Source organism: Mus caroli, chromosome 7 (assembly GCF_900094665.2).
Source record: "Mus caroli chromosome 7, CAROLI_EIJ_v1.1, whole genome shotgun sequence".
Taxonomy (NCBI): Eukaryota; Metazoa; Chordata; class Mammalia; order Rodentia; family Muridae; genus Mus; species Mus caroli.
The window spans coordinates 47,004,311-47,018,528 of NC_034576.1; the positions used below are offsets into that span (position 1 = coordinate 47,004,311).

The 14,218-nt window shown below is 51.1% G+C and overlaps 1 protein-coding gene across 1 annotated transcript in view; it reads left to right on the forward strand.

The window, feature by feature from the left end:
• Nucleotides 1-9,815, forward strand: part of Nosip (nitric oxide synthase interacting protein) — a 17,251-nt gene extending 7,436 nt beyond the window's left edge. The window contains exons 2-9 of the mRNA XM_021167171.2: nt 5,080-5,154; nt 5,579-5,684; nt 6,249-6,330; nt 7,780-7,939; nt 8,021-8,139; nt 8,247-8,434; nt 8,516-8,624; nt 8,923-9,815. Coding sequence (XP_021022830.1) covers nt 5,085-5,154; nt 5,579-5,684; nt 6,249-6,330; nt 7,780-7,939; nt 8,021-8,139; nt 8,247-8,434; nt 8,516-8,624; nt 8,923-8,994 — 906 coding nt within the window. The 5' untranslated portion in view covers nt 5,080-5,084 and the 3' untranslated portion in view covers nt 8,995-9,815. The remainder of the gene's footprint in view (nt 1-5,079; nt 5,155-5,578; nt 5,685-6,248; nt 6,331-7,779; nt 7,940-8,020; nt 8,140-8,246; nt 8,435-8,515; nt 8,625-8,922) is intronic.
• Nucleotides 9,816-14,218: the final 4,403 nt, after the last annotated feature.

Consider the following 14,218-nt stretch of genomic DNA (forward strand, 5'->3'; position numbering starts at 1 on the left):
AAAAAAAGAAATCCGCCTGCCTCTGCCTCCCGAGTGCTGGGATTAAAGGCGTGCGCCACCACGCCCGGCTTGATTTTTTTTTTTCAAGATTTATTTATTTTATGTGCATTTGTGTTTCCTGTGTGTATATCTGTATGAAGGTACTAGGTCCCCTGAAACTGGAGTTACAGACAGTTGTGAGCTCTCACGTGGGTACTGGGAATTGAACCCTGGTCAGCAGGTCCTCTGGAAGAGCAGCCAGTGCTCTTAACTGCTGAGCCATTATTTCTCCAGCCTACACATCTGAATTTTTATTTCTTGTTGCCCTCTGCTAGAATTCTGTGTACCACTGTGCTATAATGCTTGTTTTGAAGATGCGAGTTCATTTTCATGCCCATGAAACGGGAACTTCATCTCGACTTAAAAGAAGAGCTAAGGGAATCAGAGCCTGGAGACAGTGTTTGCCTGAGATAGCCCCACTCCCCATTCCCCTCCCTGCAGGGAGCCACACTCACTCTTCCCCACCTGGGGCTCACTTGTCTGTGGAGCCATGACACACATTGTTCCACAGCCCCTGTGGTTGCCTAAGAATGCAGAATCTCAAAATTAGGGCCAGGCCTGGCGGTCACGATTCCAATTCCAGTAGAGGTCAGAGGACAGCTTTCAAGAATCTCCTTCTCTTCTTCCATCATGTGGGTACCTGTTCTGGAACTTAGGTTGTCAGGCTTTATGGCAAGCCCCTTTAGGCCCTGAGTCACTCCCTTCCGTTGTTTGTTTCTTTGTTGAGACAGTGTTTTACCATGTAGCCATGGTTGGCCAAAACCTCTCTATGTAAAGATTATATGTATGAGTGTTTTGCAGAGAGGGTGTGTGTGTGTGTGTGTGTGTGTGTGTGTGTGTGTGTGTGTGGTCGGTCTCTAGAGCTCATGTACTTAACGTCTCTGGAGGTCAGAGAGGGCATTGGATACCCTGGAATTAGAGTTATAGATGGTTGTGAGCCACCATGTCAGTGCTGGGAGTTGAGTCCAGGTTCTCTGCAGAAGCAATAAGTGTGGGGATGGAGAGAGGACTCCTCTGATTCTCTTTCAGAGGATTGGGGTTCAATTCCCAGCACCCACATGGCGGCTCTCAATGTCTGTAACTGCGATTCCAGGGGATCCGACACCCTCACCCCCATCCTCTGGCCCCCTTGGCACCAGGCATACATGTTGTGTACAGACATACATGCAGGCACAGCTGTAGTCCTAGCTGGCCTGAAATGCACCGGGTGCTTTGACGAGGGACTGTTAGACTACCTGGTTAGACTGTCTTCTCTTTCTGTCCTAGAGATGACATTTCTCAGCTGGAGGTGGCTAGCTCAGCTGGCCCTTGCTTGGTGACAGTCACAGGAAACCCTGTGGTGAAGGTGTGAAGAAAAACTGTAACTGCAGTTCCAGGGGATCTGGCCTCTGCAGGCACCAGACACACATGAGGGGCACAAACATACATGCAGGCAAAACTCCCACGCACGTCAAAATAAATCTTCTTTTTTTTTTTAAGATTTTTTTATTTTTATGTATGTGAATATACTGTTACTGTCTTCATGCACACCAGAAGAGGGCATCAGATCCCATTGCAGATGGTTGTGAGCCACCATATGGTTGCTGGGATTGAACTCAGGACCTCTGGAAGAGCAGTCAGTGCTCTTAACCAGTGAACCATTTCTCCAAAGACAAATGCACTGGGCTTGGTGCTACCCACCTGTGTTGTCTAGGACTCCAGGTGTGGATGCAGGATAAGATGTTTGAGGCATCCAGATGTGGATGCAGGAGGATAAGACGTTCAAGGCTATCTTCCTTAAGAGGATAAGCTTAAGAGGCCAGCCTAGCCTTTTTGAGACCTGTTGCAGAAACCATTGGGTATAGCACTATTGATTGATTGGTCCTTGCAGTCAGAACCCTGCAGCATACATGTAGAGAGTGGACAATTCTCCTTCCGTGTTTCTGTGGCACAGGAGATTGAACTCAGGTTATAGGGTTTGCAAGGCAAGCAAGCATCTCCACCCCGAGCCATCGCACGGGCCCACCTTTGGGTTTTCTGAGACAGGGTCTTTCTCAGCTCTTACTGATCTAGAACCCAGTAGAGAACCTCCTGCCTCAGGCTTCTATGTCCTGGGATTGCAGGTGTGGGCCACCACATCTGGGGTCCCTAGTTCATCTCTTCCTGGAGCACACACAGGGAGCAACAGAGTGTAACTGGCCCAGGGCTTCCAATTTGTCATCTGTCAACACACTCAGATGGAGGGAGGGAGGGAGGGTTCCACCCCGCTGGGCCCCTGCCTACCGCTTGCGCACTGCAGAGAGCCTCATTCTCAGACCCTCAGACCTTGTGGGTTTGGGTTTTGTGTGCTTGGTTTCCTTGCAGCGTCGTGGTTGCCCAGGCCTTGTGTGCTAGGCAAGTGCTCTGTTCGTGCAAGAGCTCTGCCCCAGCTCTCGGCTCGAATTGGTGATGTCTCACTAAGTTGCTCAGGCCAGGACACGAAGTACCAGGCCTGCCTTTGTTTCTTTTCTTTTCTTTTCTTTTTTTTTTTTTTAAATGAGAACATGATACTAGGTTTTATTTATTTATTTATTAAGATTTATTTATTTATTATACGTAAGTACACTGTAGCTGGAAGAGCAGTGACCTCTGGAAGAGCAGCCAGTGCTCTTAACTGCTGAGCCATCTCTCCAACCCCCTGTTTCTTTTTAAATAAGCAGTTTATTACATTTGTGTGTGTGTGTGTGTGTGTTTATATATGTGAGAGAGAGAGACAGACAGACAGACAGACAGACAGATTCATCCCCTGGGGCTGTGTCTATAGGAGTTTTAAGCTGCAACATCTCCAGCCCTCTGTATTTTTTCTATTGCTGAGATATATGAGTGATTACCTAAATAGTTTTGAACACAAAGACATGAAATCAGGTTAAAATGGGAACCAATGAAAACATATGTTCATGGAGAAAAGGATATGTAAAATTTAATTTCTGGTGAAACTTCTTCTTTAGTTTGTGTGTATGTGTTTCACATGGGGAGTGACAAATTTGGAGCTTTGCTTTCTTTGAAAAACACAGAAATATTATAAGAATATGTTTCTGTTTCAATCCCAGCCGTGGGATATGGGGCTGCTGCAGCAGATGGTTTCTGTGACTGTGTGACATTTGGATTCTGAGGTTTCGGGGGTCTATAAATGCTGGGGCCCTGAGAAGTGGGGTCCTTGGTTCTTGGCTGCTCTTGGTTCGAGTTTGATAAGTAGTCATACACGAAGAAGGAAAGGAAAAAAATGAGCTATCTTGACTTTGACTGTCAAGCTTGCCCAGGGAGCTTGATGCCCCTCATGAGCAGGAGGTAACTTAATGATAACTCCGCCCCCTTCCCAGCCCTTTTCTTCCCATCCTTTTTTCCTCTTTCTAGTGTTGGGGGTTGAAAGGGGTGAAAGGTGGAAGAAAACGAAACTACAAAGTAGCAAAGACTGTGATACAAGTGAATGGTGGCGAGGGTGGGGGGTGTGGTATGGGGGCGGGGATGTGTGCGCGCCTTTAATCCCAGCACTTGGGAGGCAGAGGCAGGTGGATTTCTTGAGTTCGAGGCCAGCCTGGTCTACAAAGTGAGTTCCAAGGCTACACAGGCCGGGCAGTGGTGGCGCACGCCTTTAATCCCAGCACTTGGGAGGCAGAGGCAGGCGGATTTCTGAGTTCGAGGCCAGCCTGTTCTACAAAGTGAGTTCCAGGACAGCCAGGGCTACACAAAGAAACCCTGTCTCGGAAAAACAAACAAACAAACAAACAAGGCTACACAGAGAAACCCTGTCTCAAAAACAAACAAACAAAAACAAAAAACCCCAAGTGAATGGTGGAAAAAATATCAAGGATGGGTTTAAATCACAGGATTAGATTACATCAGCTACATTTTCAAGGAGAATAATGATGTTATTCTAACTACCCACTGGAGAGAGGGCTCAGCGTTAGTAATGATGGCTGCTCTTCCAGCTTAGTTTCCCAGTCCCCACATGGCAGCTCACAGCCACCTGTCACTCTGGCTTCAGAGGATCTGTCACCCTCTTGTGGTCTTGGCAGGCATTGCCTGCACATGACATCAGTCACACAAGCAAGCATGCACATAGCAAATACCATGGTTTTGAAAAAGTCAAGGTCTCAGTTGTTTCCAGAGTGTCTTATATAGTAACTGGGGTTTGTTTGTTTGTTTCAGAGCTGAGGACAGAACCCAGGGCCTTGTGCTTGCTAGGCAGGCGCTCTACCACTGAGCTAAATCCCCAACCCTAGTAACTTGTTTTGTTTGCTGAGCAAAGTCTCATGTGGCCCAGGCTGACCTCCAACTCACTTTGTAGATTCAAAGTAGTTCCAATTCACCTTGAATTAACTCTCCTTTCTCTCCCTCCCTCTGTCTCCCCACCCCAGTAATTATTTGTTTATTTTATGTGCACTGGTGTTTTGCCTGCATGTGTGTCTGGGTGAGGGCACCAGAAGCCCTGGAACTGGGTGTGAGCCACCATGTGGGTGCTGGGAATTGAACCCAGGTTCTCTGGAAGAGCAGCTGGTGCTCTTAACCCCTGAGTCGTCTCTCCCCAGCCCCTCCCTTGAACTCTTCTCCTGCCTCCCTGACCCCCAATGGCTTAGTAACTGAAAGGAGAGATGGGAAACATGGGGAAGGCTGCGGATGCAGTTCCTAGCACAGATGTGGTGGCTCAGCCTGTCTTCCCTGCATTGAAGAGGCTAAAGCAGGAGGTTTGCCTGGAATCCAAGATCAGCCTGGGCCATAGAGGAAGACAGAGTGTTTAAAAAGAAAGTGGTTCAGGCCTTTAAACCAGCTCTCAGGGGCAGAGGTAGAGTTTGAGGCCAGCCAGGGCTACATGGTGAGACTCTGTCTCAAAGGCAAAAGGAAGTGGCTGGGCCCTGCCTGGTGTTGTGTTCTCCCTGCTGAGACCCACGGACTGCTGTGGTTTAAGGCTGTGTTTTCAGCAACCTGAACAGTCTTCTGGAGCAGGCTACTGACCACAAGCCCAGGAGGTTGTTCATGGCCTGTGTGAGTGCCCTGGGGTCACCCTGACACTTCCCCTCTTAGGCAGGATGACGCGGCATGGCAAGAACTGCACTGCAGGGGCTGTCTACACCTACCACGAGAAGAAGAAGGACACAGGTACCATCCTAGGGACCTCACTGTCACCTTCAGTTTCACCCTTTGTGAGGTGTGGCTTTCCAATTCTGCCCTGTTGTCCTGTTCTGCCCCTGAGTGGCCTGCTCTTTCCCATCTATACTAATGATGGTGGCCATAGACAGTGTGACCCACGTGGCCCATCCAACATACCATTGCATGTCTGCTCCCCTTCCTCTTAACCATTCCTGTCCTGCTCTGCTGAAAGGAAGGCCGAGAGCCACAGTGGGGGTCCCCACCCCAGGAGAGGGAGGGAGCCCCGAGCCTCTTCACCCCACTTCTGGGGAAGAAAGCTGACCTAGCCACTTGGAGTCTCTCAGACTCCACCAAACCTGCACACTTCTCTGCTACATTTGGTGGAGGGCATGTCCTCACCCATGTCTTCATTCCCACCTTGTTCTGTCCCCAGCGGCCTCGGGCTATGGGACCCAGAACATTCGACTGAGCCGGGACGCTGTGAAGGACTTTGACTGCTGCTGTCTCTCTCTGCAGCCCTGCCATGACCCTGTGGTCACGTAAGCAGGGGAGGGGCAGAGGGGTAGCTGGTGTGTGTGGGTTTAGCAGACCTCTCAGAGCCTCAGAGCCCTCACCAGAGACAGGCAGCTCACCTCCACCTGTGGTGGAGAGAGCAAGCAAGCAGTCGGGTGAGTAAGTGCACTGCTGGTCACTGGGGCTGGCTCAGGGCACAGTGCTTGCCTAGCATGCAGGAAGCTCTGGTCCATCCCCAGCACCACAGAAAGCTGGGTGTGATGCACACCTGTTATCCCAGCACTCAGGCAATGCAGACAGGAAGACAAGGCGTTCAAGGCAAGCCTCAGCTACATAGTAGTAAGGCAAGCCTCAGCTACATAGTAGTTTGAAGCTAGCCTGAGCTCCAGTACATCGTCTCTCTAAAGATAGAAAGAGCTGGGCTAAAGGGAGTGCTGTAAAGAGGTCGTCTAAGGGTACTTAGTGGTATCCAGGTCAGGGAGTGAATAGAGATGCTCACCTGAATATGCTTGGTGGTGCCCCGTGTGGAGGGGGACCCGACCCTGCGGCTGAGCCCACGCCAATGCGTCCCTCATCCCCTCCCTCTGCAGGCCAGACGGCTACCTGTATGAGAGGGAAGCAATCCTGGAGTACATCCTGCACCAGAAGAGAGAGATCGCCCGGCAGGTGAAGGTGATGGAGGCTGAGGGGAGGAGGACACTGCGGCTGTCTTCATGCACACCAGGAGAGGGCATCGGATCCCGTTACAGATGGTTGTGAACCACCATGTGGTTGCTGGGAATTGAACTCAGGACCTCTGGAAGAGCAGTCAGTGGACTTAACCGCTGAGCCATCTCCCTTGCCTGGCAGGGCAGTTTGTACAATGGTGGTGTCTGCCTGGAATGCCATCCACCTCCCGCTTCTCTCCACTCAGATCTCAGCCCAGACAGCATCTGCATAGACCTCCTGCGGGCCAGGCTCTCTGGAGTGCACCTGCTAACCCCACCTGGGCCCCCGGGCCCCCTGGTGCCCTTGTACTCACTGCTGAGTCCACACTAGACCGCGTGCAGCCCACGGCCCACAGGAGCAGCTTCCCCTGCTCTCAGCTCCAGACACTTAGCAGAAGCTTGAGATGTACATGGATACAGTGTGTCCTGTGCTTGGTCTTACCATCTGTACAATGGCCACCAGGGTGAAGCTAGAGGGTGCACAGAGCAAGTGCAAGACACAAATAGATAACCTAAGTGCCCAGCAGGCACGCTGGGTGTCCTTCATTCTGTGGGGAGAGACACACTGTGGCAGGCCCTTGTTTTGGACCAGGCATAGCACCCGGGCTTCACACAGGCCAAGCACCTGCAGCCATCCTGCTGTCGCCTCCGCTCACGCATGCTCAGTACTTGCTCCACAGACTCCGTTGTCTCCCGCACACCAGGGCTAGCTAGACTCTCCCTGACCTTGGTTCCCTCATTGGAGGCCTTCATGGCCTCAGGCATTGTTACTGTCACCACCTCAGCTGGGAGTCTCCAGAGCTGACTACTTGACACCTGCTGGGTGCCAGGCAGGAGTGGGCAATGGGCGCATGCCTTACTGTTCTGGTCACAGGGAGCCCAGTACCCCGTACTATTTATAGACTTCTGAGTCAGCAGCCCAGCCCCACCCACTGGGGCAGGACAGGGGTTTGCTGGCTAGCCAGCAGGCTTATTGTGTTTACCATGTGCTTATCAGAATCTAAGCACTTTGCAGACTTTGCCTTGGGGCTGGGGAGAGCTTGGTTAGCATGAAGCCCTAGGTCCCAACCCCAGCACCGATAACATAACCAGGAATGGGGATGCATGGCTTGCCTGGTGGGAGATCGGGAGTTCAGGCTCACTCTTGGCTGCACATTGAGTTTCAGACCGTCTTAGGCTATAAGAGCTCCTGTACCGCCTTGAGGAGGCCCTCCCAGGGGGAGGACTGAGTCCCATATTGAGTAGGAAGCCACGGACGCAAATGCCAGGGCCACCTTCGCGAAAGAACATGAAAGCATCAACAACTGTTGCCAGTTCTGCCAGAGCTGCTCAGGGCTCTGTCCCCCCACTGGTGGGGTGGGGTAGACACCGGGGTGGGCCCTGGTACTGCTAACCTAGGCCCCTCTTCCTCCAGGCATATGAGAAGCAGCGAGGAGCTCGGAGAGAAGAGCAGAAAGAGCTTCAGCGAGCCGCAGCCCAGGACCAAGTTAGAGGCTTCCTAGAGAAGGAGGCGGCCATCGTGAGCCGGCCCCTCAACCCCTTCATGCCCAAGGCTGCTACCTTGCCCAACACAGGTGACAAGGAATACCTGCCCTTGGTCGGGTCTTTAGGGGGTGGCTTCCTGAAGGGTGTACCCCAGCTTTTCCCTTCCACAGAGGGTGAACAGCCAGGGCCCAGCGTGGGTCCCGTAGGCAAGGACAAGGACAAAGCACTGCCCAGCTTCTGGATTCCCTCACTAACGCCCGAGGCAAAGGCCACCAAGCTGGAAAAGCCGGTAAGGGCCCAATGTCCAGGATTCCTGCTGCTGCAGTCTGTTCTCCACCACCCACATGGCTGACCCTGACTGTCCCTCTCCCCTATTGACCCTGCCTCTACCTGTAGTCCCGCACGGTGACCTGCCCGATGTCCGGGAAGCCACTGCGCATGTCGGACCTGACGTCAGTGCGCTTCACGCAGCTGGACGACTCTGTGGACCGCGTGGGGCTCATCACACGCAGTGAGCGCTACGTTTGCGCAGTGACCCGAGACAGTCTGAGCAATGCCACGCCATGCGCAGTGCTGCGGCCCTCGTGAGTGCAGGGTGTGAGGAGAAGAGGCTTGAGGGTCTGAGGTTCCACGGGGCTGACTTTTGGCACTGTCTTCCACTGTAGTGGGGCCGTGGTCACCCTGGAGTGTGTGGAGAAACTGATCCGTAAAGACATGGTGGACCCCGTGAATGGGGACACGCTGACAGAGCGTGACATCATTGTGCTGCAGCGGGTGAGTTGCCATTCGCTCACCGCAGCCCGCACCCCATCCTAGCCTGCACTGCAGACTGTCCCCTTGGTGTCATACCCACCTTATGGCACTGTTTTCTTTCTAATGCCCCATCCTCCTCCGCCCTTGGGCTCCTCCCCTTTGTCAAAGACACTCCCACTGTCTCGACTCTTCGATGCCCTGAATGCCCTCCATTTCCTGCCCTGGGACTTATTTCTCTGCCCCCACAACAGAACCCCCGCTGCTGCCCAGAGCCCAGCCTGTGAGACTCCTCCAGCTTGTTCTTTTCTCTCCTCTCTAGGGCGGCACAGGCTTTGCGGGCTCCGGAGTGAAGCTACAGGCAGAAATGTCTCGACCAGTGATGCAGGCTTGAGCCGTGGCCTAATAAACGTGGATGTGAACATCTGGATGCCTGGCGCCTCATTGTAGGCTCGGCAGCAGAAGGAGTGGACCTGCGGTGTGGGCCTGAGCTCCTGAGATTTACTCAGTCACTTAGGAACAGGCAGAAACCCCGGCATGAACCTGTGGGTCTCCTCCAGCCTCAGGCAGGACTTGGAAGAGGGCTCCCTGAACAAGAAGTGCAGGCCTCATGATAGCACTCCCAGGCCAGGTACCTCCTGAGACCCCTAGACATGGACCTGCCCCCACCAGGTGCCCCTCCCCCAGCGATCCCTGCAGACCCGTTACACACTGCACGCTGCTTCACATGCACACATACCGTCCTCCTCTTTCCCTGAACACCTGAGAATCTCTCTCAAGAGCCAACTTCCCTTCCCCAGCCCCCTAAACTTGCTCAAAGAGACGCAGACCACCCTCATCCCTGCCTCCAAGTAAAAATAGCTTTCTTTTCTCTTTGTACTGGCAAATGCACAAACTAACCAAGTGTTGAGTTCTTAATGTGTATCTAGGGAGGGGTTTGTGCACATGAGTCCAATGCCTGCATAGGCCGTACTAACCTGTCAGACCCCTGGCGCTGGGGTCAGGCAGTCTTGAGCAGCCTAGTCTAGATGCTGGGAGCCAGGCTCGGGTCCTCTGCCAAGAGCAGCAAGCACTCTGAACCACTGAGCCATCTTCACCCCCATGTTTCCATCCCATCACAGAAGAGAACTGCTGCAAAACTGAGGCTAGTTTGTGCTGCATAAGACTGCCTCAGAATAAGAGAAACAATTATATACAATCGAGTCCTTAAATCTGGCCAAATTCTTTGTTGTTTTATTTTTCGAGACAGGGGTTCTCTGTGTAGCACTGGCTGTCCTGGAACTCACTTTGTAGACCAGGCTGGCCTGGAACTCAGAAATCCGCCTGACTCTGTTGGGATTAAAGGCCTGCGCCACCACGCCCGGCTGTTGGACAAATTCTTGATGGAAAAAACAAAACAAAACACTGGCCATGCAGTGATGAGAAGATGTGTTCAGTGTGTTGCAACTTGTGTATTTATAATTTTACATCCTGTAAGTCTGTTGCCAATATTTAAACACAACGTGTATTCCAAGCATAGTGGTGTGCGCCTGTAACACTGACCCCTGCCTTCGCTGCCATTGTCGCACATTACCGGAGTGTGTGGGAGCACCTGGGTCTTCCTGTGTGCGTAGTTTGCTGCTTTGTGTATAATTTTGATAAGATACTGTCAACCACACAACCTTTCAAAAGATTTGGAAGGGCCTCTTGGCCAGTAAATCAAATGTCTACCTGCGGCCACTAGAGGGCGGAAAGTCACTGCCAATGAGAGGCTTAGAATTAAAACAGGCTGGGGCTGAGAGTCCACAGACTGGAAGGTGTGAGTTCAGATCCCTGCAATGCTAGCATCAGAGATGAGGATCCCTGGGGTTTGCTGATCATCCACACCATCCCATTCCAGGTTCAGTGAGAGACCTCCTCTCCCTAAGTAATGTAAGCAGTAGGTGAAGACACCCAGCTCTGGCCTCTGTGTGTCACACACAGGGACACACACAAAATACAGATGTTACCCAAGTACGTAAAGTAACCAGAAAGAAAAAATCAGAAAATTTGGAGACCCAGCATGCAGAAAATGCAAAGTTGCTTTTACATGGTGTGTGCTGCTTTTAGCCCGGGACAGGGTCAAGCTTTGACTACCAAATGCCAGTGGAGAGCCAAGCCAAGGCTGGCAGTACACACCTGTCATCCACAGCATATGAGAAAGGAAGAGGGGCGACAGTAGTTCTGAGAAGAAAGCTAGGGAGATACCCAAATGTATTGATTAAAGTCCAGCCAAACCCAGTTGAATTATATTTGCTGCTTAGGGGTTCAATCCAAGGAGCTCAGCAGGGAGTGGGGCGTTGTGGCGCACGCCTTTAATTCCAGCACTTGGGAGGCAGAGGCAGGCAGGTTTCTAAGTTCGAGGCCATCCTGGTCTACAGAGTGAGTTCAAGACAGCTAGGGCTACACAGAGAAACCCTGTCTCAAAACAAAAAAAAAAAACCTAAAAAACAAAAAAATTAATTTTCTTCTGAAGAATAAAACAGACTCAGGATCTACTACTGTCAGCCTGAGAGGGAGTGTGGCTCCAGTGGGACATGCCTGGGATGCCACAGTAAGAAACTGGAGTGTTGTCAGAGGGTAGAGCTCAGAGCCTGGGTCCTAACTCTGGTACTCTCCACCCAATGCCTTAAGACCCATTACTTGGTTTGCCATTTTAAAGTTGACAAGAATAAAACTCCTAAATCCTTGAAATCCACATGGTGGGAAGAAAACACCACCACAACACATCGTCTGACCCGCGCACACACACACAAATTCAATAAAAATAAACAAGATGCTGGGTGTGGTGGTGCACGCCTTTAATCCCAGCACTTGGGAAGCAGAGGCAGGTGGATTTCTGAGTTCGAGGCCAGCCTGGTCTACAGAGTGAGTTCCTGGACAGCCAGGGCTACACAGAGAAACCCTGTCTCAAAAACAAAAAACAAACAAAAAAACAAGATAAACTGCCTTGGGATACTGAACCCCACAGGGAAGTGTCAAGCAAGCCCCTGTAAGAGCCAGTGATTTCCCAGCCGGTAGTCCCAGAGCTCGCCAGCAGAGGGCGCGCACGCCATTCCATGCCTTGCTAAGTAATTGTGTCTGCTCCGGAATACACACACAGCCTGGGCTAAATTGGATGACATTTCCACCAGCACTTGGGGACTTTGAAGTCTCTTCTTCCGAGCTGTATGTCAAAGCTCTTGCGATGTCACCACTTTTTCTGAAGATGAGCACTGTACATGTTTTGCAGTCTGGAATTTTTAGGAAGACACTGGCCTGGCATGGACCTCATTAAAAAATTCTCGGGTAGCCGGGCTTGGTGGCGCACGCCTTTAATCCCAGCACTCGGGAGGCAGAGGCAGGGGATTTCTGAGTTCGAGGCCAGCCTGGTCTACAGAGTGAGTTCCAGGACAGCCAGGGCTACACAGAGAAACCCTGTCTAGAAAAACAAAAAAACAAAAAATTTCTGGGGTTCCAACTGGGCATGGTGGTGCACACCTTTAATCCCAGCACTCAAGAGTCAGGAGCAGACTGATGTCTGAGTTCGAGGCCAGCCTGATGTACAAAATGACTTCCACGTTAGCCAAGGCTGCACAGATCTGTCTCAACAAAACAACAAAAAGTTCTGTGTCCAGTCTTCCAGATAATCAGGCTTACTAGTAAACGCCTTTACCCAGGTGCGGGTTCATTTGGGAAGAAAGAATCTTTTATTTATTTGTTTATTTAGGAAGAGTCTTTTACTTGCTTGTTTGTTTATTATATACATTGGTTGTGTTGTCTGAGTGTGTGTGTGTGTGTGTGTGTGTGTGTGTGTATGTCTGTGTGATCCCCTGGAAATAAAGTTGCATAGAACGTTATTTCTGCCCCAGGCAGAAAGATTTTTGTTGAGAAAAAGCCTCCATGCGGGGCAGTGGTGGCGCACGCCTTTAATCCCAGCACTCGGAAGGCAGAGGCAGGCGGATTTCTGAGTTCGAGGCCAGCCTGGTCTACATAGTGAGTTCCAGGACAGCCAGGGCTACACAGAGAAACCCTGTCTCGAAACCCCCCCCCCCAAAAAAAAAGAAAAAAAAGAAAAAAAAAAAGAAAAAGCCTCCATAACGTTGGCATGTAGACAAGTCTGTGGAGTTTTTTCCTGAATGATGATTGGTGTAGGAAGAGTCAGCCTATTATGGGCGGGGCCACCCCGACCAGGTTCATCTGGGTGCTGTAAGAAAGCAGGCTGAGCAAAGCCTGGGGCACAAGCCAGTCAGCCATGATCCTCCAAGGCTTCTGCATCAGCTCCTGCCCCAACTTCCCGAAATGATGAGCAGTGGTCTGAAATAAGCCTTTTTTCCCTCAAGTTCCTTTTCCTCACAGTTTTTAATTCCCAGGACACTTGCTGAGCTATGCAGCCAGCACCCCCACCCCACTACTTATTTTATTTGTGTGGGTGTGAGTGCCCTGAGAGGCCAGAAAACTCATGAGATTGCTCTGGGATGGAGTCCCAAGCACTCGTGAACTGCCTGGCATGGGTGCTGGGGTCCCAACACTAGGATCCATCTGCAGGACACACATGCACACTCACACACACACATACACACTCATGCACGTGCATACACATGCACGCACACACATGCACATACACTTTTCTTTCTTTCTTTCTTTCTTTCTTTCTTTCTTTCTTTCTTTCTTTCTTTCTTTCTTTCTTTTCGAGACAGGGTTTTCTCTGTATAGCCCTGGCTGTCCTGGAACTCACTCTGTAGACCAGGCTGGCCTTGAATTTAGAAATCTGCCTGCCTCTGCCTCCTAAGTGCTGGGGATTAAAGGCGTGTGCCACCACTGCCCAGTTGATTGTTTTTCAAGACACAGTTTCTCTGTGTGACAGTCCTGGCTGTCCTAGAACTGGTTTTGTAGACCAGGCTGGCCTCAAATTCAGAGATCTGTCTGTCTCTGTCTCTCAAATGTTAGGACTAAAGGTGTGCCACCGCCTGGCTTTTTTTTTTTTTGCACCCCTTCTGCTTTTAAATTAAAATGTAATTACATTTTATTTCCCCCCAACCTTTTTTTTAAACAAAACCAAACAGGCCAGACATGAACGCCCAGACGTCCTCCTGCGCCAGACTCTGCCCTCGCATGCTGTATTAAGGATGTATAGCACTCTCCGTGTGGCTCAATGCAGCTGACACAGAGGCGCTCTCCCTCCTCATTCCTGGCTATTCCATTTTCAGAACCCTCACCATGGGGTGTTTCACTGAGAGCTGTGGTTGTTTCTCCAGCTGTGGTTTTGTGCTTCCCCACCCTGCAGCACTTAGGGGCGGGCTGCATTTCCTGCCTGGCTTTCCTGCGGCCCCCAGGCTGCTGGCTTTATTCTTGGCCTCTGGGAACGCCCTCAAACGTCGTCCACTAATGCCCCAGAGCAGTGCTCCTCAACCTTTAACACCCTCTTGTTTTGACAGATCCCCACCAACCATAAAATCATTTTTGTTGCTATTGCCTAACGGTGATTTTGCTGTTATGAATCGTAATGTATGTGGCCCTGTGGAGGGGACATCACTGCTGGACTATGCCCTCTTGAGGCTCTCCGCACTCAGCGCCAGCATGATCCTCCATCTCCTCACAGACAGACAGACAGAAAGATA